The 16,473-nt window shown below is 36.1% G+C and overlaps 2 protein-coding genes across 2 annotated transcripts; one reads left to right on the top strand and one right to left on the bottom strand.

Annotated features, from left to right (window-relative positions):
* Positions 1-466: 466 nt before the first annotated feature.
* Positions 467-4,057, top strand: LOC107764202 (putative kinase-like protein TMKL1). Its single transcript, XM_016582741.2, has 2 exons — positions 467-1,968; positions 3,201-4,057. Exons 1-2 carry the CDS (start codon positions 606-608, stop codon positions 3,836-3,838), a joined length of 2,001 nt encoding a protein of 666 aa, XP_016438227.2. The 5' UTR covers positions 467-605; the 3' UTR covers positions 3,839-4,057.
* A 1,949-nt stretch (positions 4,058-6,006) lies between these two features.
* LOC107823132 (putative pectate lyase 8) lies at positions 6,007-11,246 on the bottom strand. The gene is made up of 7 exons (XM_016649724.2): positions 11,051-11,246; positions 10,738-10,791; positions 10,179-10,256; positions 7,379-8,021; positions 7,180-7,283; positions 6,950-7,088; positions 6,007-6,818 (listed from the first exon to the last, which is right to left on the bottom strand). Exons 1-7 carry the CDS (start codon positions 11,125-11,127, stop codon positions 6,597-6,599), a joined length of 1,317 nt encoding a protein of 438 aa, XP_016505210.2. The 5' UTR covers positions 11,128-11,246; the 3' UTR covers positions 6,007-6,596.
* Between the last annotated feature and the right edge of the window lie 5,227 nt (positions 11,247-16,473).

Genomic DNA, 16,473 nt, shown 5'->3' with positions numbered 1-16,473 from the left:
TTTATGAGCGGAAAATTTTTTACTAAATATTGTCTTAAATCAATTTTTGGGAACTTGAATTTTTTGTTTTAATTTGTTTTTAATAACTGATCATATACAACAACAACCCAGTATAGGGTCTGAAGAGAATAGTATGTACGCAGACCTTACTTTACCCCGAGGTAGAGATACTGTTTCCGATAGACCCTCGGCTCCTACACTCCAAGAACTCACCATCTTACTCTTGGATTGACTCGAACTCACAACCTCTTGGTTGAAAGTGGAGGGTGTTCACCACTAGAACAACCTGATATACTATGAATAAATAATATTTTCAAAAGAATTTTGAAAAAAAATCATTAAAATTTATGGCCAAACGGAACTAAAATATTTCACATTGTTTAACTAGTTTTATGTCGAGTTTAGCTGACTGTGTTTTTATGAAGCCCTTGTTATGCTTATAATTATTGAGATTAAATGAAAGCTGCGAGTTTGTGGAGAGCTGGTTTGTAGTAAAAAAAAGTTGTCAGCTTTCCCAAAAAGAAAAACTCCAACAAAGAGCTCTCCACTTCCCACACTCATCACACTCCTCTTTTATTTGTGTTTTTTTCCTCTTCACTTCATTCATGGCACTTCAGAGGCTGCTTCTCTCCTTGTACATTCTCTTTTTCATAGCCTTGTACACTTCTTCTTCTGCTGCATCTGATGTTGAGCTTCTCTTGCAAAAGATCAAACCCTCGCTTCAGGGCAGTTCAGAGAACTTGTTGTTATCTTCTTGGAACACTTCAGTTCCCCTCTGTCAATGGCGAGGTCTCAAATGGGTTTTCACTAATGGAACTTCTTTACTCTGCACTGAGCTCTCTTCACCTCAGTGGACAAGTCTTTTGCTTTACAGAAACCCATCTTTGCATCTTGTTTCTCTTCAGTTGCCATCAGCTAATCTCTCTGGAACACTCCCAAGAGAGCTTGGTGAGCTTTCAACATTACAAAGTCTCTATCTTGGTGTTAATTCACTACATGGGAACATCCCTCTTGAGCTTGGCTACAGCTCTTCTCTCTCTGATATTGAGTTGAGTAGCAACACTCTGAGTGGGACAGTTCCAGCTTCAATATGGAATCTTTGTGACAGGCTTGTTTCTCTCAAGATTCATGGTAATTCTTTGTCTGGTTCTCTTCCTAACCCTGCATTGCCTGATGCTACTTGTAAGAATTTGCAGTTTCTTGATTTTGGGGAAAACATGTTTTCTGGGAATTTTCCTGAATTTATAACTAGGTTTAATGGCCTTAAGGATCTTGATTTGGGGGATAACAATTTTTCTGGGCCAGTTCCTGAGACATTAGCTGCATTAAAGCTGGAAAAATTGAATCTTTCACACAATAATTTTAGTGGGGTGTTGCCAAATTTTGGGGAATCAAAGTTTGGTGTGGAGGTTTTTGAGGGGAACAATCCTACTCTTTGTGGGCATCCTTTAGGGCCTTGTAGTGGAAGCTCTGGTTTGAGTCCTGGTGCAATTGCTGGTATTGTTATTGGTTTGATGAGTGCAATGGTGGTTGTGGTGTCATTGTTGATTGGATATTTTCAAGGGAAAAAGAGGAAACATGCAGATGAAGAAGAGGATGAGTTTGAGGAAGTTGAAGATGAGGAAACTGGCGATGGCGGTGGTGGTGAGGGGAAGTTAATCTTGTTTCAAGGGGGTGAGCATCTGACACTGGAGGATGTGCTGAATGCGACGGGGCAAGTGATGGAGAAGACTAGTTATGGGACTATTTATAAGGCAAAATTAGCTGATGGTGGAACCATTGCTTTGAGGTTGTTGAGGGAAGGCAGTTGTAAGGATGGAGGGTCATGTTTACATGTGATTAAACAGCTGGGAAAAGTTAGACATGAGAATTTGATTCCTTTGAGAGCCTTCTATCAAGGGAAGAGAGGGGAAAAGCTTCTCATTTATGATTATCTCCCCAACAGAAATCTTCATGAGCTTTTACATGGTAAATTCTTAGCTTATTTATGCTCTCAAATCATGTTTACTCTTTCAAGTTCTACTAACGAAAATCAACGCAAGTGTACTCATGTCTCATGTAGATGGATATTTCTGATTGTGATGAATTGAAATTCTTGTATTACTCATTGCTTCGTGTGTGTGGAGCAATATAAAGGATTAATGCTTTTAAACCACAGAAATTAATAAAGGTAAGTAGCAGCAGATTGTTAGTCTCATTTTTAGTACCTTGGACCTTTTGCTTGAGGGACACTGAAATACGTGGGCTACAAGTTGCAGCCTCCTCCTCAAGGTTTGGTCGTAATTGGAATATTAGTGCATAATTATATCAATGAAACGACCATGAAAATATAAATCTTATTGAATCAACATCTTAAGAGTAACTGAATTAGTAATCGAATGAACCTAATAGAGATAAGAAGTCACAGGAATAGCGAGAATGTTTCACTTATTCTGACCTCTATAGATAAGTTAATCCTACGGTCTTACATCTATCCTCTCCTGTGCTTAATCTTGCATTTTTTATGTGCTCTTCATACACTAACTACCATGAGTACCTGTTTTGCCAACAAAGAAAAAGTAGCCCCATTATATTTGCTTACTCATCCAACCAAAAAACAAAATAGTCCATTATCTCTAAACTGGGATGTCACTATGCCTAGGCCAACCATTTATCTATTTTTTTATTTTCAAGAACTGTGTAGCCCTAGATAAACTGATGATAGCTCATTTCCCAGCATTTAAGCTTGGACAAGTAAGCTTCACTCATTCTTTTACAAGCTTCATGCATGCCTAAAGATGTTGTGGCTGTTTCATCGTGCTTTCCACCTTAATTTTCTCTGCAAGTTTTGCACCGTCACTGTCTTAAAGAATATCGGTCAGGCATAGGAAGAAATATTGGGAAGTTGTGGTAAACGAAGGTATAGGTGACCGCATCTTCAGTCACTTTGTTCTGGTAATCTTCCGTCTTTAAGAAGAATTAGTATTACTTTTTAATCAGCGAAAGCAATATGTTGATTTTGGCTCTAAGCAATCCTTGTAAAGTGGATTTGGATAGTATTAAATCGCACCATTTGACTTTCAGAACCTAATATAGTCACAATTATTGTGGCTGTTTCTGTATTGTGATTTGTGAATGATAACATTGAAGGACGAGTAAATTTGATTAGGATATATTTTTTGATCAGTAATTTGATTATGATATTTCCTGATTGTGTTCAGAATCAAGAGTTGGGAAGCCAGTATTGAACTGGGCTAGGCGACACAAAATAGCATTGGGCATAGCCAGAGGACTAGCGCACCTTCACGGTCTAGAAACCCCCATTACCCATGGGAATGTTAGGTCAAAGAATGTTCTCGTCGATGAATTCTTTGTTGCCAGGCTTACTGAATTTGGACTTGACAAGATAATGATCCCAGCTGTAGCTGATGAAATCATAGCACTCGCAAAAGCCGATGGTTACAAGCCACCAGAGCTGCAAAGGATGAAGAAGTGCAGTTCGAGAACTGATGTTTATGCTTTTGGGATCCTACTACTGGAGATTCTGCTAGGAAAGAAGCCTGGAAAGAATGGAAGAAATGGCGACAACGTTGATTTGCCTGCACTAGTGAAAGTAGCCGTTTTGGAGGAAACGACGATGGAGGTATTCGACGTGGAGCTTCTGAAGGGAATTAGGAATCCAATGGAAGAAGGTTTGGTACAAGCCTTGAGACTTGCAATGGGTTGTTGTGCTCCTGTGTCTACTGTTAGGCCGTCGATGGAAGAAGTAGTAAGGCAGTTAGAGGAGAACAGACCGAGAAACCGGTCAGCTTTGTACAGCCCTGCTGAAACTGGGAGTGGAAGTGGTACTCCCTTTTAAGCTCATGTTGTGATTTTAGTAATGAATATTGTCTCATATTATGCCTCTTTTTTTCTCCTAAAGGAGAGGGCTAAATGGTTATAGCTTTCTTACTCTTTCAACTATTTACCCTTGGCTTTTCATTGTTAGGAAGATATTTTATTAGACAAATTGACAATAGACAATGTGTCACATTAGGCATCAAATTGGATATTATAAGTGTGCTTTTATTTCTTTCAATTTGTCCCTGAAACTAAGCCATCTTCAGTAAGATAATGATACAAAAGGAACTTCAATGTGCTCCAAATTTTAGATTGTGTGGGGTCAAAAAAGATTTAATTTTCTCAATCATTTCTATGGAATAATGATAGTCCGGTAAGCAAGCTAAACATAAAGCTGACGATTTTAAGCTTCTTAGGAAACCACCACAAAAGTTATTGAAGCCCAACACAACTAGATTCATAGACAGTAAAGGGCCACTGATGGACTGGTCCTTACGCTGGTGGTAATGGACCTACTTCAACGAGATAATCGGGTACTGAGCAAAAGCCCAGTAAGAGAATAAATTAGTCATGTTTGGAGTTTAAATGTTCTCCACTTCTTCTTCTCTACGTACGAGGTGTAAGTAGGGGTGTTCATAAAATCCAAAAAATAGAACCAAACCAACCAAACAAATTGATACTTTTTTTATTTTGTTTGGTTTTGAATTTTAAAAACCGATCAAATTTGGTTTGGTTTTTATTTTTTTAAAAACCTACCAAATTTAGTTTGATTTAGTTTTAATAAAAAAATAACCGAAAAAATTGAATCAAATCGAATATAGAAGTAGCGATTTAAAATTTATTATTATATCTATATATATGTATATTTTTATACAAAGTTTCTAAAATTTTATGTTACATTTTAATAGTTTGCACTTTTAGTCTAGTTCTTTGCCTTTACATTCTAGTTACATTCTAGTTTGATTAGTAGTTTTAAGAATCTATTTCATGTTAAAAATAATCTACTTTCAACTGAGTCCTAAAATTATTCATCACTATGTGGTTCAATTATCATTAATATATCTTGGTAAATGATAGATTTCTCAAATAGCAATTGGTTTGATAGTGTTATGTTGAAAATGTAGTCGCCGGAATATGTGTTTGGTAGTATATGTCTCATATCTAAGAAACAACCGATAAATAACCGAAAAACCGACATAAACTGAATCGATAAAAAATTAACTTAATTGGTTTGGTTTGGTTCCAATATTTTAAAAAACGACTTAATTGGCTTGGTTTCTTTTTAGGGAAAAACCGATCGAAATTGAACCCAGGTGTAAGTAGAGAAGTAGGTGAATTGGTAAGAGGACGTGAATTCAAGAGTTTAATGTGAGGATGAACTTATGAATGTAGATTCCCTCATTTCTGTGATGTACCAAGTGCCTTAATATACTCTAGTTGTCAATTTGGGGTAGGTTAGTTCATTGGGATGATTGCCTTTCATTTTTGCCTTTAAATATCCGGGAAAAGGTTAAACAGACAGATCCTCAACTTTACCTTGGCTTGCTTTCATCAGTACTCAGAAGACAGCATGGCCCATTCAATAAGTCTGTATCTGTCCCGCCTCCATTTGATTCTGAATTTTCCTCTCATTTTGTTTCAAGGGAAGCCAATTTTAATGAATTCAAGCTGGCGGAGAGCTTGATTACTGCTCCAATTTATCAATGGAGCAATGTCATTCCATTCGTTGTAGATTTGGCTACGTGAAGTAGGCCTCACTCGCTCTTTTGCTCCCTTGTCACTTTTTTCTTTTTTCAGGCAAACTCTTCAACTCGTTCGTACACAGAGAGTTGTTCCCCCCCTTTAATTTGTAAGTACGCTATCTTCAATTGGTAAGTAAGGATACCTTAGGAGTTTCAAGTTATGGTTGCTCCAGTGCATTAATGGTGAAGTACTTCACATGGCAGTGAGCAGTAGAGGCTGGGAAGCCAGCAAGATACTTGTGGGCAAGAAATTGGCATGTTTTGTACTATGCTGCCTAATCACATGCAATCCTTGTGGCATCCATATCTTCCAAACCATGTTTGGCACAACAACTCACTTTACTGCAATACTCACTATTAAGGCCAAGGAAAACTGCAATTACCATCATAATAACTCAACATTCATTCCTTGACATTTACAATAGGTGGGAAAGTAAAAAAGAAATAGGCAGCAATAACTTGAATTATGAAGCAAAACTATAAAATAATTACATTATATAGGATGACAGTTTCAGCAATTAAAGCTAAACATTTTTAACAATAAACCAGAAAATTAACTTTAATATTTTTTTTTTTGGTTTCTTTTTCATATGTGTCTGCAATCATTAATACTATGCTTCTAAATGGTCCATATTGAGAGGATAAGGAAAAAAAGTAGTCCATTTCCTATCAACCATATGCAAGATATGTAGTTTGCTGATCAAGATTGTAAAGCAAGCTTGGTAGAAGAGAAGGATAAATGATTCCAAGGAGAGAAGGACAACACTTCAGCACCTGCTCCATAGATCCTCGAGTTTATTTTCCCGTTGAAGCAGGGCGAGGTTGAACGCCTGCTGCACTGGTACATTAGACAGGTGGAACAATGGACAAGGGGATTCAAATGTGTAAAATAAAAATATATTTCTTGCTGGTGATGTTTAGGTAGAGAAGGAATTAGAATTGGAGAAAATTGGCTAGATTACGTGACAATTTCACTGGACAGGTAAAAGTAAATATGTGATTGTGTTCATCACCAAATGTTCAATGTCTTAGACATTAACATTGGCGGCCCCTGCGGCAGGTAAGTGCACCAGCATTTGAGGTAAGAGTGCCAACTAGTGAAGAGGACTTGGCTGCTAAGCTTGATGCCCTAGCATAACTGGCTCCAGCGCCACGTCCGGATGGGGTAAAGTAGGCTCCATTAAGCATAAGGTCTCCATCTGATCTCCAGTTCCAACTCTTCCACGTTCCTTCTGATGGCTCCACTCTATGTGTCACCTGCCAACCAAAATTCCACCCAACTTCAATAACTTCTGTCTAAACTAAAAACATTTCAGTTTTAAGACTTTTAGCCCCTTCGACTTATGCTAACCTAATTACCAAAAAAGCAGCAAAAGTTAGAAACAAGCCTGTTTGGCAAAAGGGTTGGCTGGGGCAAGGTATCTGTTGCCTTGGCTGTTAATTGTAGGAGAAGCACTGCCACCAATAGCATACATCTCCCAGTGTGTATAGTCATTGTTCACCACATGGAAATAACCATGTCTACACCTGCATATCCATCATTTTGTAATACTTTTAGCTAAGAAGAGATGACAAAAAATGTTTAAGTGGAACAGAACAAATTTTACCACACATGTACCTTGGCATTCTCTGAATGAGACCCTCACCAAAATGGTTGTAGGCAATAGTCACTTGCATAATCTTGTCTCTAACATAGGAGTCGCTGTGACCCAATAGCATCACCTGTTTATTAACCAATAGTTAGTCTTTGACCGAAAACGTCGATCATTTGAATCGACTAAAGTTACTGCACACGGGTAAAAAAGAAATTAATTAACCTCATTGTGGTGGGTAAAATAATTGTTGGAGATGGTAATCGCAGTCGATCCCATGATAGCATCAATGAGGCCATCAGCACAGTTAGCGAGAGAGTTGTGATCAACCCAAACGTGGCTGGACCCAAAGATGGAAATGGCATCACCATCAGCCATTGTCCTCCAACCATAATGACTTGGCGAGCTACGAACCATGGCATTACCAGTTGGTTTACAATCATGAATATTGATGCCATGAATAATGATATTAGTAACAAATTGGACAGTTATGCAAGCCCCATTGGCAATGTGGACATTGACACCGCGTCCATCAATTGTCTTGAAACTGTTCATAATCAATTCTTGCTTAAGGGTAATGACCATGTCCCGTTTAAACACAATCCACAATGGCCTGTCCTGAATTACAGCATGACGAAGTGTTCCAGGTCTGGGATTTACGGGGTCATCGTCACCTGGGTCAGTGACAACGTAGTACTTGCCATCGCGGCCACCAATGGCATTGCGTCCAAATCCAATAGCACAATCAGCTAGGCGCTTGCGGTTACGTTGCCAATTGCGGTCACAGCGCCAGCAATCGTCAATAGGATTTCCAGTTCCACATGAGAAAAAACCCAATTTCCTCCTTTCTGTACTATTCCGAATGCTCCTGTATAATCAAGAATCAAGAATTTGTAATTAAAGGTAAGAAATAGCTAAACCTGATACAATGGCTAGTATAACGCCACCCATCAAATAGTTCCAACTTCTTCGTGGCAAAATCAAGAACCATGGTAAGAATTCCTCACTTATTCATTTACTACAAGTGTTTACCAATTTAGTCGTGAGTAGTTCTAGTATATACTTTTTGATAAGCATAGAAGAGTTACGGCGCAACAGTAAAAGTTGACACACAAGGGTTCTAGCTGATGGGAGCTCAATGCACTAGGTTGCCTTTTTTATTTTTATTCGATAAGCTAAGTAGTGAATTATCAAAGGGAAGTAAGTAACAAAATTAAAATTGGCCGATTGGACATGGACAAAAATAGAAATATCTTTTGAGGTCAAGTTAGTTAGTGAAGTGATAAAAGTGGGTAGAGTAATACGGTCCATACGGAACGGTACTCTTCAATTTTTCCTTGTACAATAATTAACAAATATATTCAAATTAAATCTATAAGGTGGGCTGATAAATGCATCCAAGTGTCGGTAGGGTAAGTCTTTATTAACAGACAAGTGTCATTTAATATGGGGATGGGGTTATGTCAGTACAGCCAGCTGCTTGGATCTTGGATTTGCCGGTGTGAGCCCAGATCTGATCGTTTTTGAGCTCATGCCCTTTGACAGGCTGGGAGACGCCACAAAGTACAGAGCCAACGCCATATTTACGTGGCTTACTATTTGTGGGAATGCAGATCCCTCTTGTAAAAATCACTGTGGTTCCTCTTTTGCTACATACATAACTACCAAGAGTTTGATCTACAAATTGGTGATTTAAGATAAGTGTGCCATTTAATTAGGCCGTCGGATCCTTTTACTTCAAACGGTCGCACCTTGAACTTATATACACTGATAATGTAATTTTTTTTCTTAAAACAATAATGTTGTTTAACTTGTTATAACATATAACTAAATTGTCTTATTTTTCCAGGTTACTAATTAATCATATCTTTTGTGGATGGTTACATGAAACTAATTAACATTTGCAAGAACTAAAGTGCAGATAAGATAGTGATTTTCAACAAAGGATCTAAAATTTGCAGCTAAAAATGGTTTCAGATGCTAACTTATAAGTACTCAAAAACAGGGGAAGAGATGCATGGGCCATAAGTCCTTTCTTGTTTGGGGTGTTCGATCTCTTTAATGCTTAGCGGGGAATTAGTTTGGTTTGTCACCTGGCCACGTGATAAAGCAAAATGGGAATGGTTTTTGGCCTGTGATTTCCGTATAAGATGGGCACAAGGGGAGACATTAACACACACATGCATGAGGCTTTACATTTTAATAAAAGCATATTTAAGAGAGGAACGTGATAGAAAGATAAGTTAAACCCAAAACCAATGTGCACTGATATGTAAAGGCACCTTCTCTGCTCTCTCTCTCTCTACATGATAGATGGATAACAGGAAAGAAAAAGACACATGAAACTAATCAAAATGTTGCGTGATGCGCGGATCTGGCAACAAGAGCATGTGAAAACAAAAAGGGAAAAAAGGAGATACTACAACTTATGACTAACATGGCCTTATGCTAATCAATGATTAAATTCTCCAAAAAGGTATTTCGAGTTCCGTACTAATACCGGATTGGATGCCTAAATATATTTTCACGTTACCCAAAGCAAAAATTTTAATTTGTCCAAACTGATTTTTCTGATTAATTTAGTAACATGATTAATTAAACTAATCATGCTCATAAAGGCTGCCATAGGGCGGTTTTGGCGCATTGCATGTGCAGTATATTCTTTAAGACAGAGTCATGTTCAGTAATCTCTTTTACTGTCAAAATGAGAGCAGGGGATGAATTTGGGCAGGGAATGCCCTTGCAAGCAGCGGGAATTGGACTGGGGAAAATTAAGTTAGGTAGGAAATGCTGTACATTAAAGAGTAACTGTGACAATGCATTTCATTTTGTGGTATTGATGTATGTACGGATCATGTGAGGGTTCAATTATTTCATATCCTAGTACAGTTCATTAACTGTAAACACATGAATGCTGATAGGAAGGGTAGTGGGAAATAAATTTAAAACAAATTATGAATTTTAAATACTATACTAGTGATAAAATATTAGCATCTTGATGATAGAGAAAGCAGAGAGAACTTACATGTCTACCATGGAAGCAATCATTTCTGGATCATCTACAGCATGTTTTTCATGGTTTGGTACGTTTTCTTCACTTAACCTGTAATGATATTAAGCAAATTGAATGTTAGGAACAGAGCAACTTGAGTCTTTCACTTCATAAAAATGACATTAAATTTGAGTTTTGACTTGTTCGTAATATGATATTCTACATTAAGACTTGGTGTGAATCTACATTGAGAATCACAACTTGGAAGATACCGGTTGGAGAGTGGACTGAGGGAATTTAATTCTTCTAAAGCTCTTCTGATATAAAATTCATACGTGGAAGAAGTAGAGATAATGAATTTGAGCGCCTAATGTGGCGGTAGAGCAGAACATTTATGGTGCGCAGTTATTGTCCTGGAATTTGGAGTCACTGGACGAACGGGCTTAAGTCTTAACGTACGGAGTTATTGAACCAAAATTTTCCAGATCCAATCTATGCGATCAATATCGTGTTCTAGATTCTACTATGCAGATTGATTTTTAACTGATTCTACATGCACCAGTATAGTGTACGAAGAGAATCGAAAATCTACCCTTTCGCCATTGTCGAGTTGTTTAAGCTCTGAAATTGCTTTGCTTCTTCAGGACTGCAAATGAAACAAAAAACGAAATCCAATGAGCAAATAGTAATTAGTGGAGTTTAGCTCCTTAATTGTTTCTATTCATAAGAACTAGTTGAGAAACAGAAATCAAGTCGTTAAAGAGCAGATGAGAGTATTCAGCACACTCAAATTAAGAAATTATCTAGCAAATGCAGAACTTCCATCCAATAAACAAAGAAATCAATTCATTTGCTTTGACATTGCCGAAAATGAGCTTCTGAAACAATGAAACCACTTCAATTACCTGTTACTGGCACTGACATTGATGACTAGCATTGTCACAACTAGCAATGATAGACATGATCTCCAAGAGACCGCCATTGGAGAAATATCTCAATAGTCTCCAAAAGCACTGCTTTTGCAATGTATGTGATTCTCTTTCAGAAAATTGAAGGAAATGGTGGAGGAAATTGAGCCCGAGATAAAGCTTCAATGGAGGAAACCTTTTTATAGGAGAAATAAGAAGAGAGAGATAAATAGCGGGAGGTGCTGTGGTTGCCTAACTTTGACACTGTTCATTATACTTAACCCGGGTTTACCATCTATGATTGGGGTTAGGTTAAATTCAACTAAAACTGCTTATTAAAGCGTTTTGCTTTCAAAATAAACAGAGAAATAGGAATTGCCTAATTTCTTGCTGTCTTGTTAACCTTTGAACTAATGTTACTATTAGAATTTAATTTGTGAATTACTACTGACTACCCAATTGTCTTTTTGCAAATTAAAAAAAATGAATTCACTTATTCCCATACTCTAAGAGAAAATAGTTAGGATAACCACTTCTTATTTGGAGAGCCTACAAATGATAACAAGTTGTGTTAAAACAACTTAATTAAGCTGACAATTTAAAAAAAAATATTTATTATGAGCAGCTATTTGTATCAAATGTTATAGGTGATATGATAATGTAAAATTTTTTACGTGTATAAAAGTTAAGGAATTAGAAATGTATAGTATTTTATTTTTTCATCCACTTCAATATCCATTTCGTACTAATAAAAATAAATCAGTGGTCATAGTGTTTTAGGTTAAATCAACCCACTTAACACCTTATACCTAACTAAACTGCCGCTGACTCACACAGACGTCGCTTCTCTACATAATTCCACTTCGTTTTCAGTTTTCGCTCACTCGTGCCAACCTGCGTCGGTTACTCACGTGCCACACTCTTTAATAGTTCCATTTCTCTTCTCTTCTCTTCTTCTCTGTCTGAAATTAAATTCAACCACCTACAAACGTTTTTAGCTGAATTTATTCACCGCATATGTAGGGACCACGTTTTCCACCTCAGCAATAGCTGTTTCACTCGCGGAGGACGGTGCTGTTCTGTACTCGCTCAAATACGTGGGAGGTGTTGACGAACTTCCTAAATTTCGCGGAACCCGTACGGCATTGTCTCTGTTATTGATTCCTTGACTTTGAAATTTCTGGGCCAATTGACACGTGTCGGTTGCGTACGGTTTTGCAACAGGTTGCCAGCCCACTACGTAACCTGTTTTCCCGGTGAATGTCCATACGCGAAATAGCTATTCTGAAAAAAAGTTTGTTTTTTTCGTTAATCATGATTAGGGAATAGGATTAGCTGGATTTTTATTCTTATTGTTGATAATATGATAATTGAAGCATAAGATTTCAAGGCCTTCATCAGAGGTAACCTGAGCTGCTTTTATCTCCATTTTTTAATAATCTTTCCATCCATTCTTATAATTCACTCTACTTAACACCCCACAACATCTCTAATCTCTTTTATCTAATCTCTTATCTCTCTCTAATAATTAATAAATAAAAGTACAACCAGATTGCCTAATGAACCCCAAATATCCGTTTGTCTTAAAAAGCCCAACTATATCCGTTTGGTTGTCCCTATGAAAGCTCACGTTGCACCAATTTTTTCATAACCCAAAAAGTAATCTTCTTATTTATATGCTCCTCTATAATAATGTAGAGAAGTGATAGTACTAAATTACTAATACGTACCTTCATAATTAATGATCCCCACGGTGAGTTGGTTGTATATGCTCTGCTTTGAAACTAAGCAGAAAAAGATATACAAAAAATAAAAAGATTTATGTCTTCTCCTCAGCAAAATGAAGAGGCAAAAAAAGGAAAAACTAAAACATGACTTGGACAAAAGAAAGAAAAAGAATTCCGTACTTGTATCTCTCTATTTTCTTTTCCAACGGAGTGATGACCGACAAGGAAAGAGGAGCTCCGATCGACTAAGAATTGACTTTGCCTACTTTAGGACTCTTAAAAGCTACTTCTCCAATTTTCAAACATTGAATGGAACTCTAGCCATGAATTGAGGACATCCAAAACTAAATTCTACTGATCTATTAATTCATAATCTTACGAAAATAAGTTTAATGTCCTTGTTAAAACGCTTTGTAGAACTCACCTGTACCATAATTCATAGCACCTAATATATAGAGAAGAAATATGTAAATAATCAGATGCTCTTGGCAACTTTGAGACTCAGTTTATAGAATAAAAAATAAAAAGGTATGCTACTTTTCTCCTTTTTCACGTACGTAAATAGTTTAGTTGAACATTAAAAGAAAATCAGTTAGGAAATCTAACCATTTATTGTTTGAAATTTAGTGACCCGACTAATTCGGATATTTGTCATATATATAACGTTAATGTAAAAAGATCAAATCAAGCAATTTAACTTTAATAGTTAAAAATTAAAGCTGAAGAATACTTTACTTAATTAAATATCGTAGCTAAGTGATCAATATGTGTATAAAAACACATATTGTGGGTATATAAGATTTACGTACAATCACCCTGCAATAAAATCTGATATCTATTACCCACTTTCTTTTTATTTTGTCTCCACAGTTAACTTTCCAATGAGACATTGTGTGATCAGTAAACTGCAGTTTTTTAAGTTTTAATATTCAACGAGGGTAAAAATACATTATTTATACAAAATATGTCAGTACTTGAAACATTTCAAGTTCAACCTTTGAAAAAGTTGGAGATCGAATATATTTGTATTCTCTTCACAGTTCCTTATTAAAGGGAAAGGATTGTGAACGAGACAGAGAACAATCTAGCCATCCATCAAAAAGTTTCACAATTTCGCCAATAATTGTTTACATTATGAATATCGACATATTCAGTATTTGTCAACTCGACTACGAAACTAGGAGCCCATAACCATCACCCATGAACCTAGGAAGCAACACTTTTGGAAATTATAAACATTTACTGTTTGAATTATAATTTATTCCCTTAGGATATTTGCACAATACAAAATACTTAAAAGCTAGTATGAGGAGATAACCTAAAATGTAGTTTATATATAAGAGTCAACCAAACTACAGTGTAAAGGCTCAGAATACATATACATAGCAATGAGGCCTTACGAGGGTTATTTCCCACATAATAAATTTAATTATTCCTTTATTATGGCGGTTGATATTATCAAATATCAATCTAGAAATCGATATTTTAATCCATCAGTCTAATTTGGACGCCCATCTAGGAGGTGTAAAATAAACACATCATTGCAGTCTCTTCTACAATGAGAATGATACAACAAACTAGAAAAGGGTACCTTTTTTCCAATAAGTTTGTCTAAGATTAGGAGTTGACCGATCGAAGAGGTTGCCACTCATGAATGAGAGAGAATATCTTATGATTAATTCTCTTGATATTAAGTCGCATGAATTCTTTTTTTCACTTTATCTTCTGATATTTTTGAAAGTGGAGTAATTACTTTTAATTACTATTAAGGTGACATGATAATGTAAGTAAAATTTACACCATTTAAAGCACAGGTAACTATGTTTAAACATCCTAGAGAATTAAGAAATATAAAATAGGTGGCATTCACAATTTTGATTCATTAGGCAATGAGAGGCATTATAGGGCGGACACCAAATTAACAACCAAAGTCACATGGTTTTGTAATGGTTAATTAGCGCAAATCAAGGAGGGTTTAGAGCTCAACAACCAATATACTCAACGCTGAATTGCTTATGGAGTGATTTACGGTTACTTAAATAAGTAAATAGTTTTAAGTTAAGGATATGAAATAAAAGGCAATCGCATTCTTACTTCCAATCCAGACCAGACCAAAGTCAGCACTAATGTTTGGATGATAAGTCCTTGTTTTTGTTTATCATATTCATTGGTTGAATTAGGTTTATCTGTTTTGACTGAAGTAGCTATAGTCTTAAATTCCCCCGTCTATCATGTCCCTAAACTAGCCATTGAATTCTTGGATATTTTAGCTTTCAATACTTTTCGTTCTTGGAGTTTTTAATTCGGTGATGGCTACTTTTCTGATGCTTTTTCAAGCTTGTTTGCCTTTTCCAAAGAAACTCTGATTTTTGGTGCCTAACGAAAGGTAAAGGGAGTCCAAATAATTCCTACTCCTTTGCTACAATGGACAACTACTTCGGACATTTATCTAATTAGTTTATTATGTTCTTGTAATAATAAGTACGTGAATAATGAAAGATGGAAAGGTAAAAGACAAAAATATTGCGATAAAATTGAAACTTTACATTTAGAGTGGAGTTGTAACTTTCAACTAATTTATTATAGGGGAATATGGTCAACTCGTTTCTGTTTGAAATTGAGCAATTTTATCATTTATTGATCTTTTGGTTCGGTGTTTATTAGAAGCAATCTTGTTTTACCCTTAATCCCTAATGGAATTCTAAACTAACGGGTAATTTTCAAAAGTTGAGGGATAAATTGAAATATTATTTTCTTAAAGAATCTGGACGGGTTGAGTTCACCCATTTTACGCTGGAGTTCTGTTAATGATAAAGATAAATATGAAACAATTTGCTAACAATAAAAGTATGAATGAACCAAAAGTGTAACAGAGTGTAAAATTAAGCAATTTCATGTAATGCAGGGGCAAATATTAACATGTTTCCATTATTATATTACATAGTTCATAAAGAAGGGGATGGAGGACCTCGTTCTCTAACTATTCTCCTAATTCATCACTAATTAACCTGATATAAGGAGGTCAGGACTAGTATACTAAAAGAGTTCGGCAAAAGTAGAATTGTCCGCCTCTAAAATGCAACAGAATGGTTACTAATAAACTACAGCTTGATCATCAAATTTGAACTTTTTTTCTTTAATTTTATTTTAATTATACGTAGAGGGAAGGGGAGGAGGAGGAGGAGGTTTGCAGCTCTGATTCTCACATTTAAAAATCATTATACCCCATATCGCAATTACCTAATCTACTCGATTTTAAATTCTTGTAATTCAACCTAGTTTGCACTAGAAGTGAATAAGAAAAGGGAAAATTAAACTACATTGCATATCTGTTTCAAAAAAGTAATAACTGATAAAATATATAATTTGATATATTAATGTATGCTATATATATTGTTATTCCCGCCAATATTGCTGTATTTGTAAATAATAATTCTGCAAAATATAAGTTAACGTTATGAACAATAATAAATTCGAGCCCACTGAATTCACAGTGTTTCCTTAAGGAATTTAATCCCCTCCTAGTACCCAAGGTAATGGATTATTTCATCCCAGGATAGAACGAATAACACACTGGTGTAGCGGTACTTCAAACCCCAGTGTTTCAGCGAACACAAAGTTCGGTAGCAAATCACACTTACAGTTGCTTTGTTTGAAGTTAAAAAACAATGCAGAACGAAGGAGTATATACTC

The sequence above is a fragment of the Nicotiana tabacum genome, chromosome 19 (genome assembly GCF_000715075.1).
Source record: "Nicotiana tabacum cultivar K326 chromosome 19, ASM71507v2, whole genome shotgun sequence".
Classification (NCBI taxonomy): Eukaryota; Viridiplantae; Streptophyta; class Magnoliopsida; order Solanales; family Solanaceae; genus Nicotiana; species Nicotiana tabacum.
This window is presented reverse-complemented; position numbering and strand designations above follow the sequence as displayed.

What these genes read in the sequence shown, in the direction of transcription:
- LOC107764202 (XM_016582741.2), top strand. Translation starts at nt 606, where the DNA reads ATGGCACTTCAGAGGCTGCTTCTCTCCTTGTACATTCTCTTTTTCATA. An exon ending in TCTTCATGAGCTTTTACATG is followed by an intron (nt 1,969 to 3,200) that starts GTAAATTCTTAG and finishes GATTGTGTTCAG; the next exon opens with AATCAAGAGTTGGGAAGCCA.
- LOC107823132 (XM_016649724.2), bottom strand. Translation starts at nt 11,127, where the DNA reads ATGGCGGTCTCTTGGAGATCATGTCTATCATTGCTAGTTGTGACAATG. An exon ending in AATGTCAGTGCCAGTAACAG is followed by an intron (nt 10,792 to 11,050) that starts GTAATTGAAGTG and finishes TTTCATTTGCAG; the next exon opens with TCCTGAAGAAGCAAAGCAAT. An exon ending in ATTTTACCCACCACAATGAG is followed by an intron (nt 7,284 to 7,378) that starts GTTAATTAATTT and finishes GTTAATAAACAG; the next exon opens with GTGATGCTATTGGGTCACAG.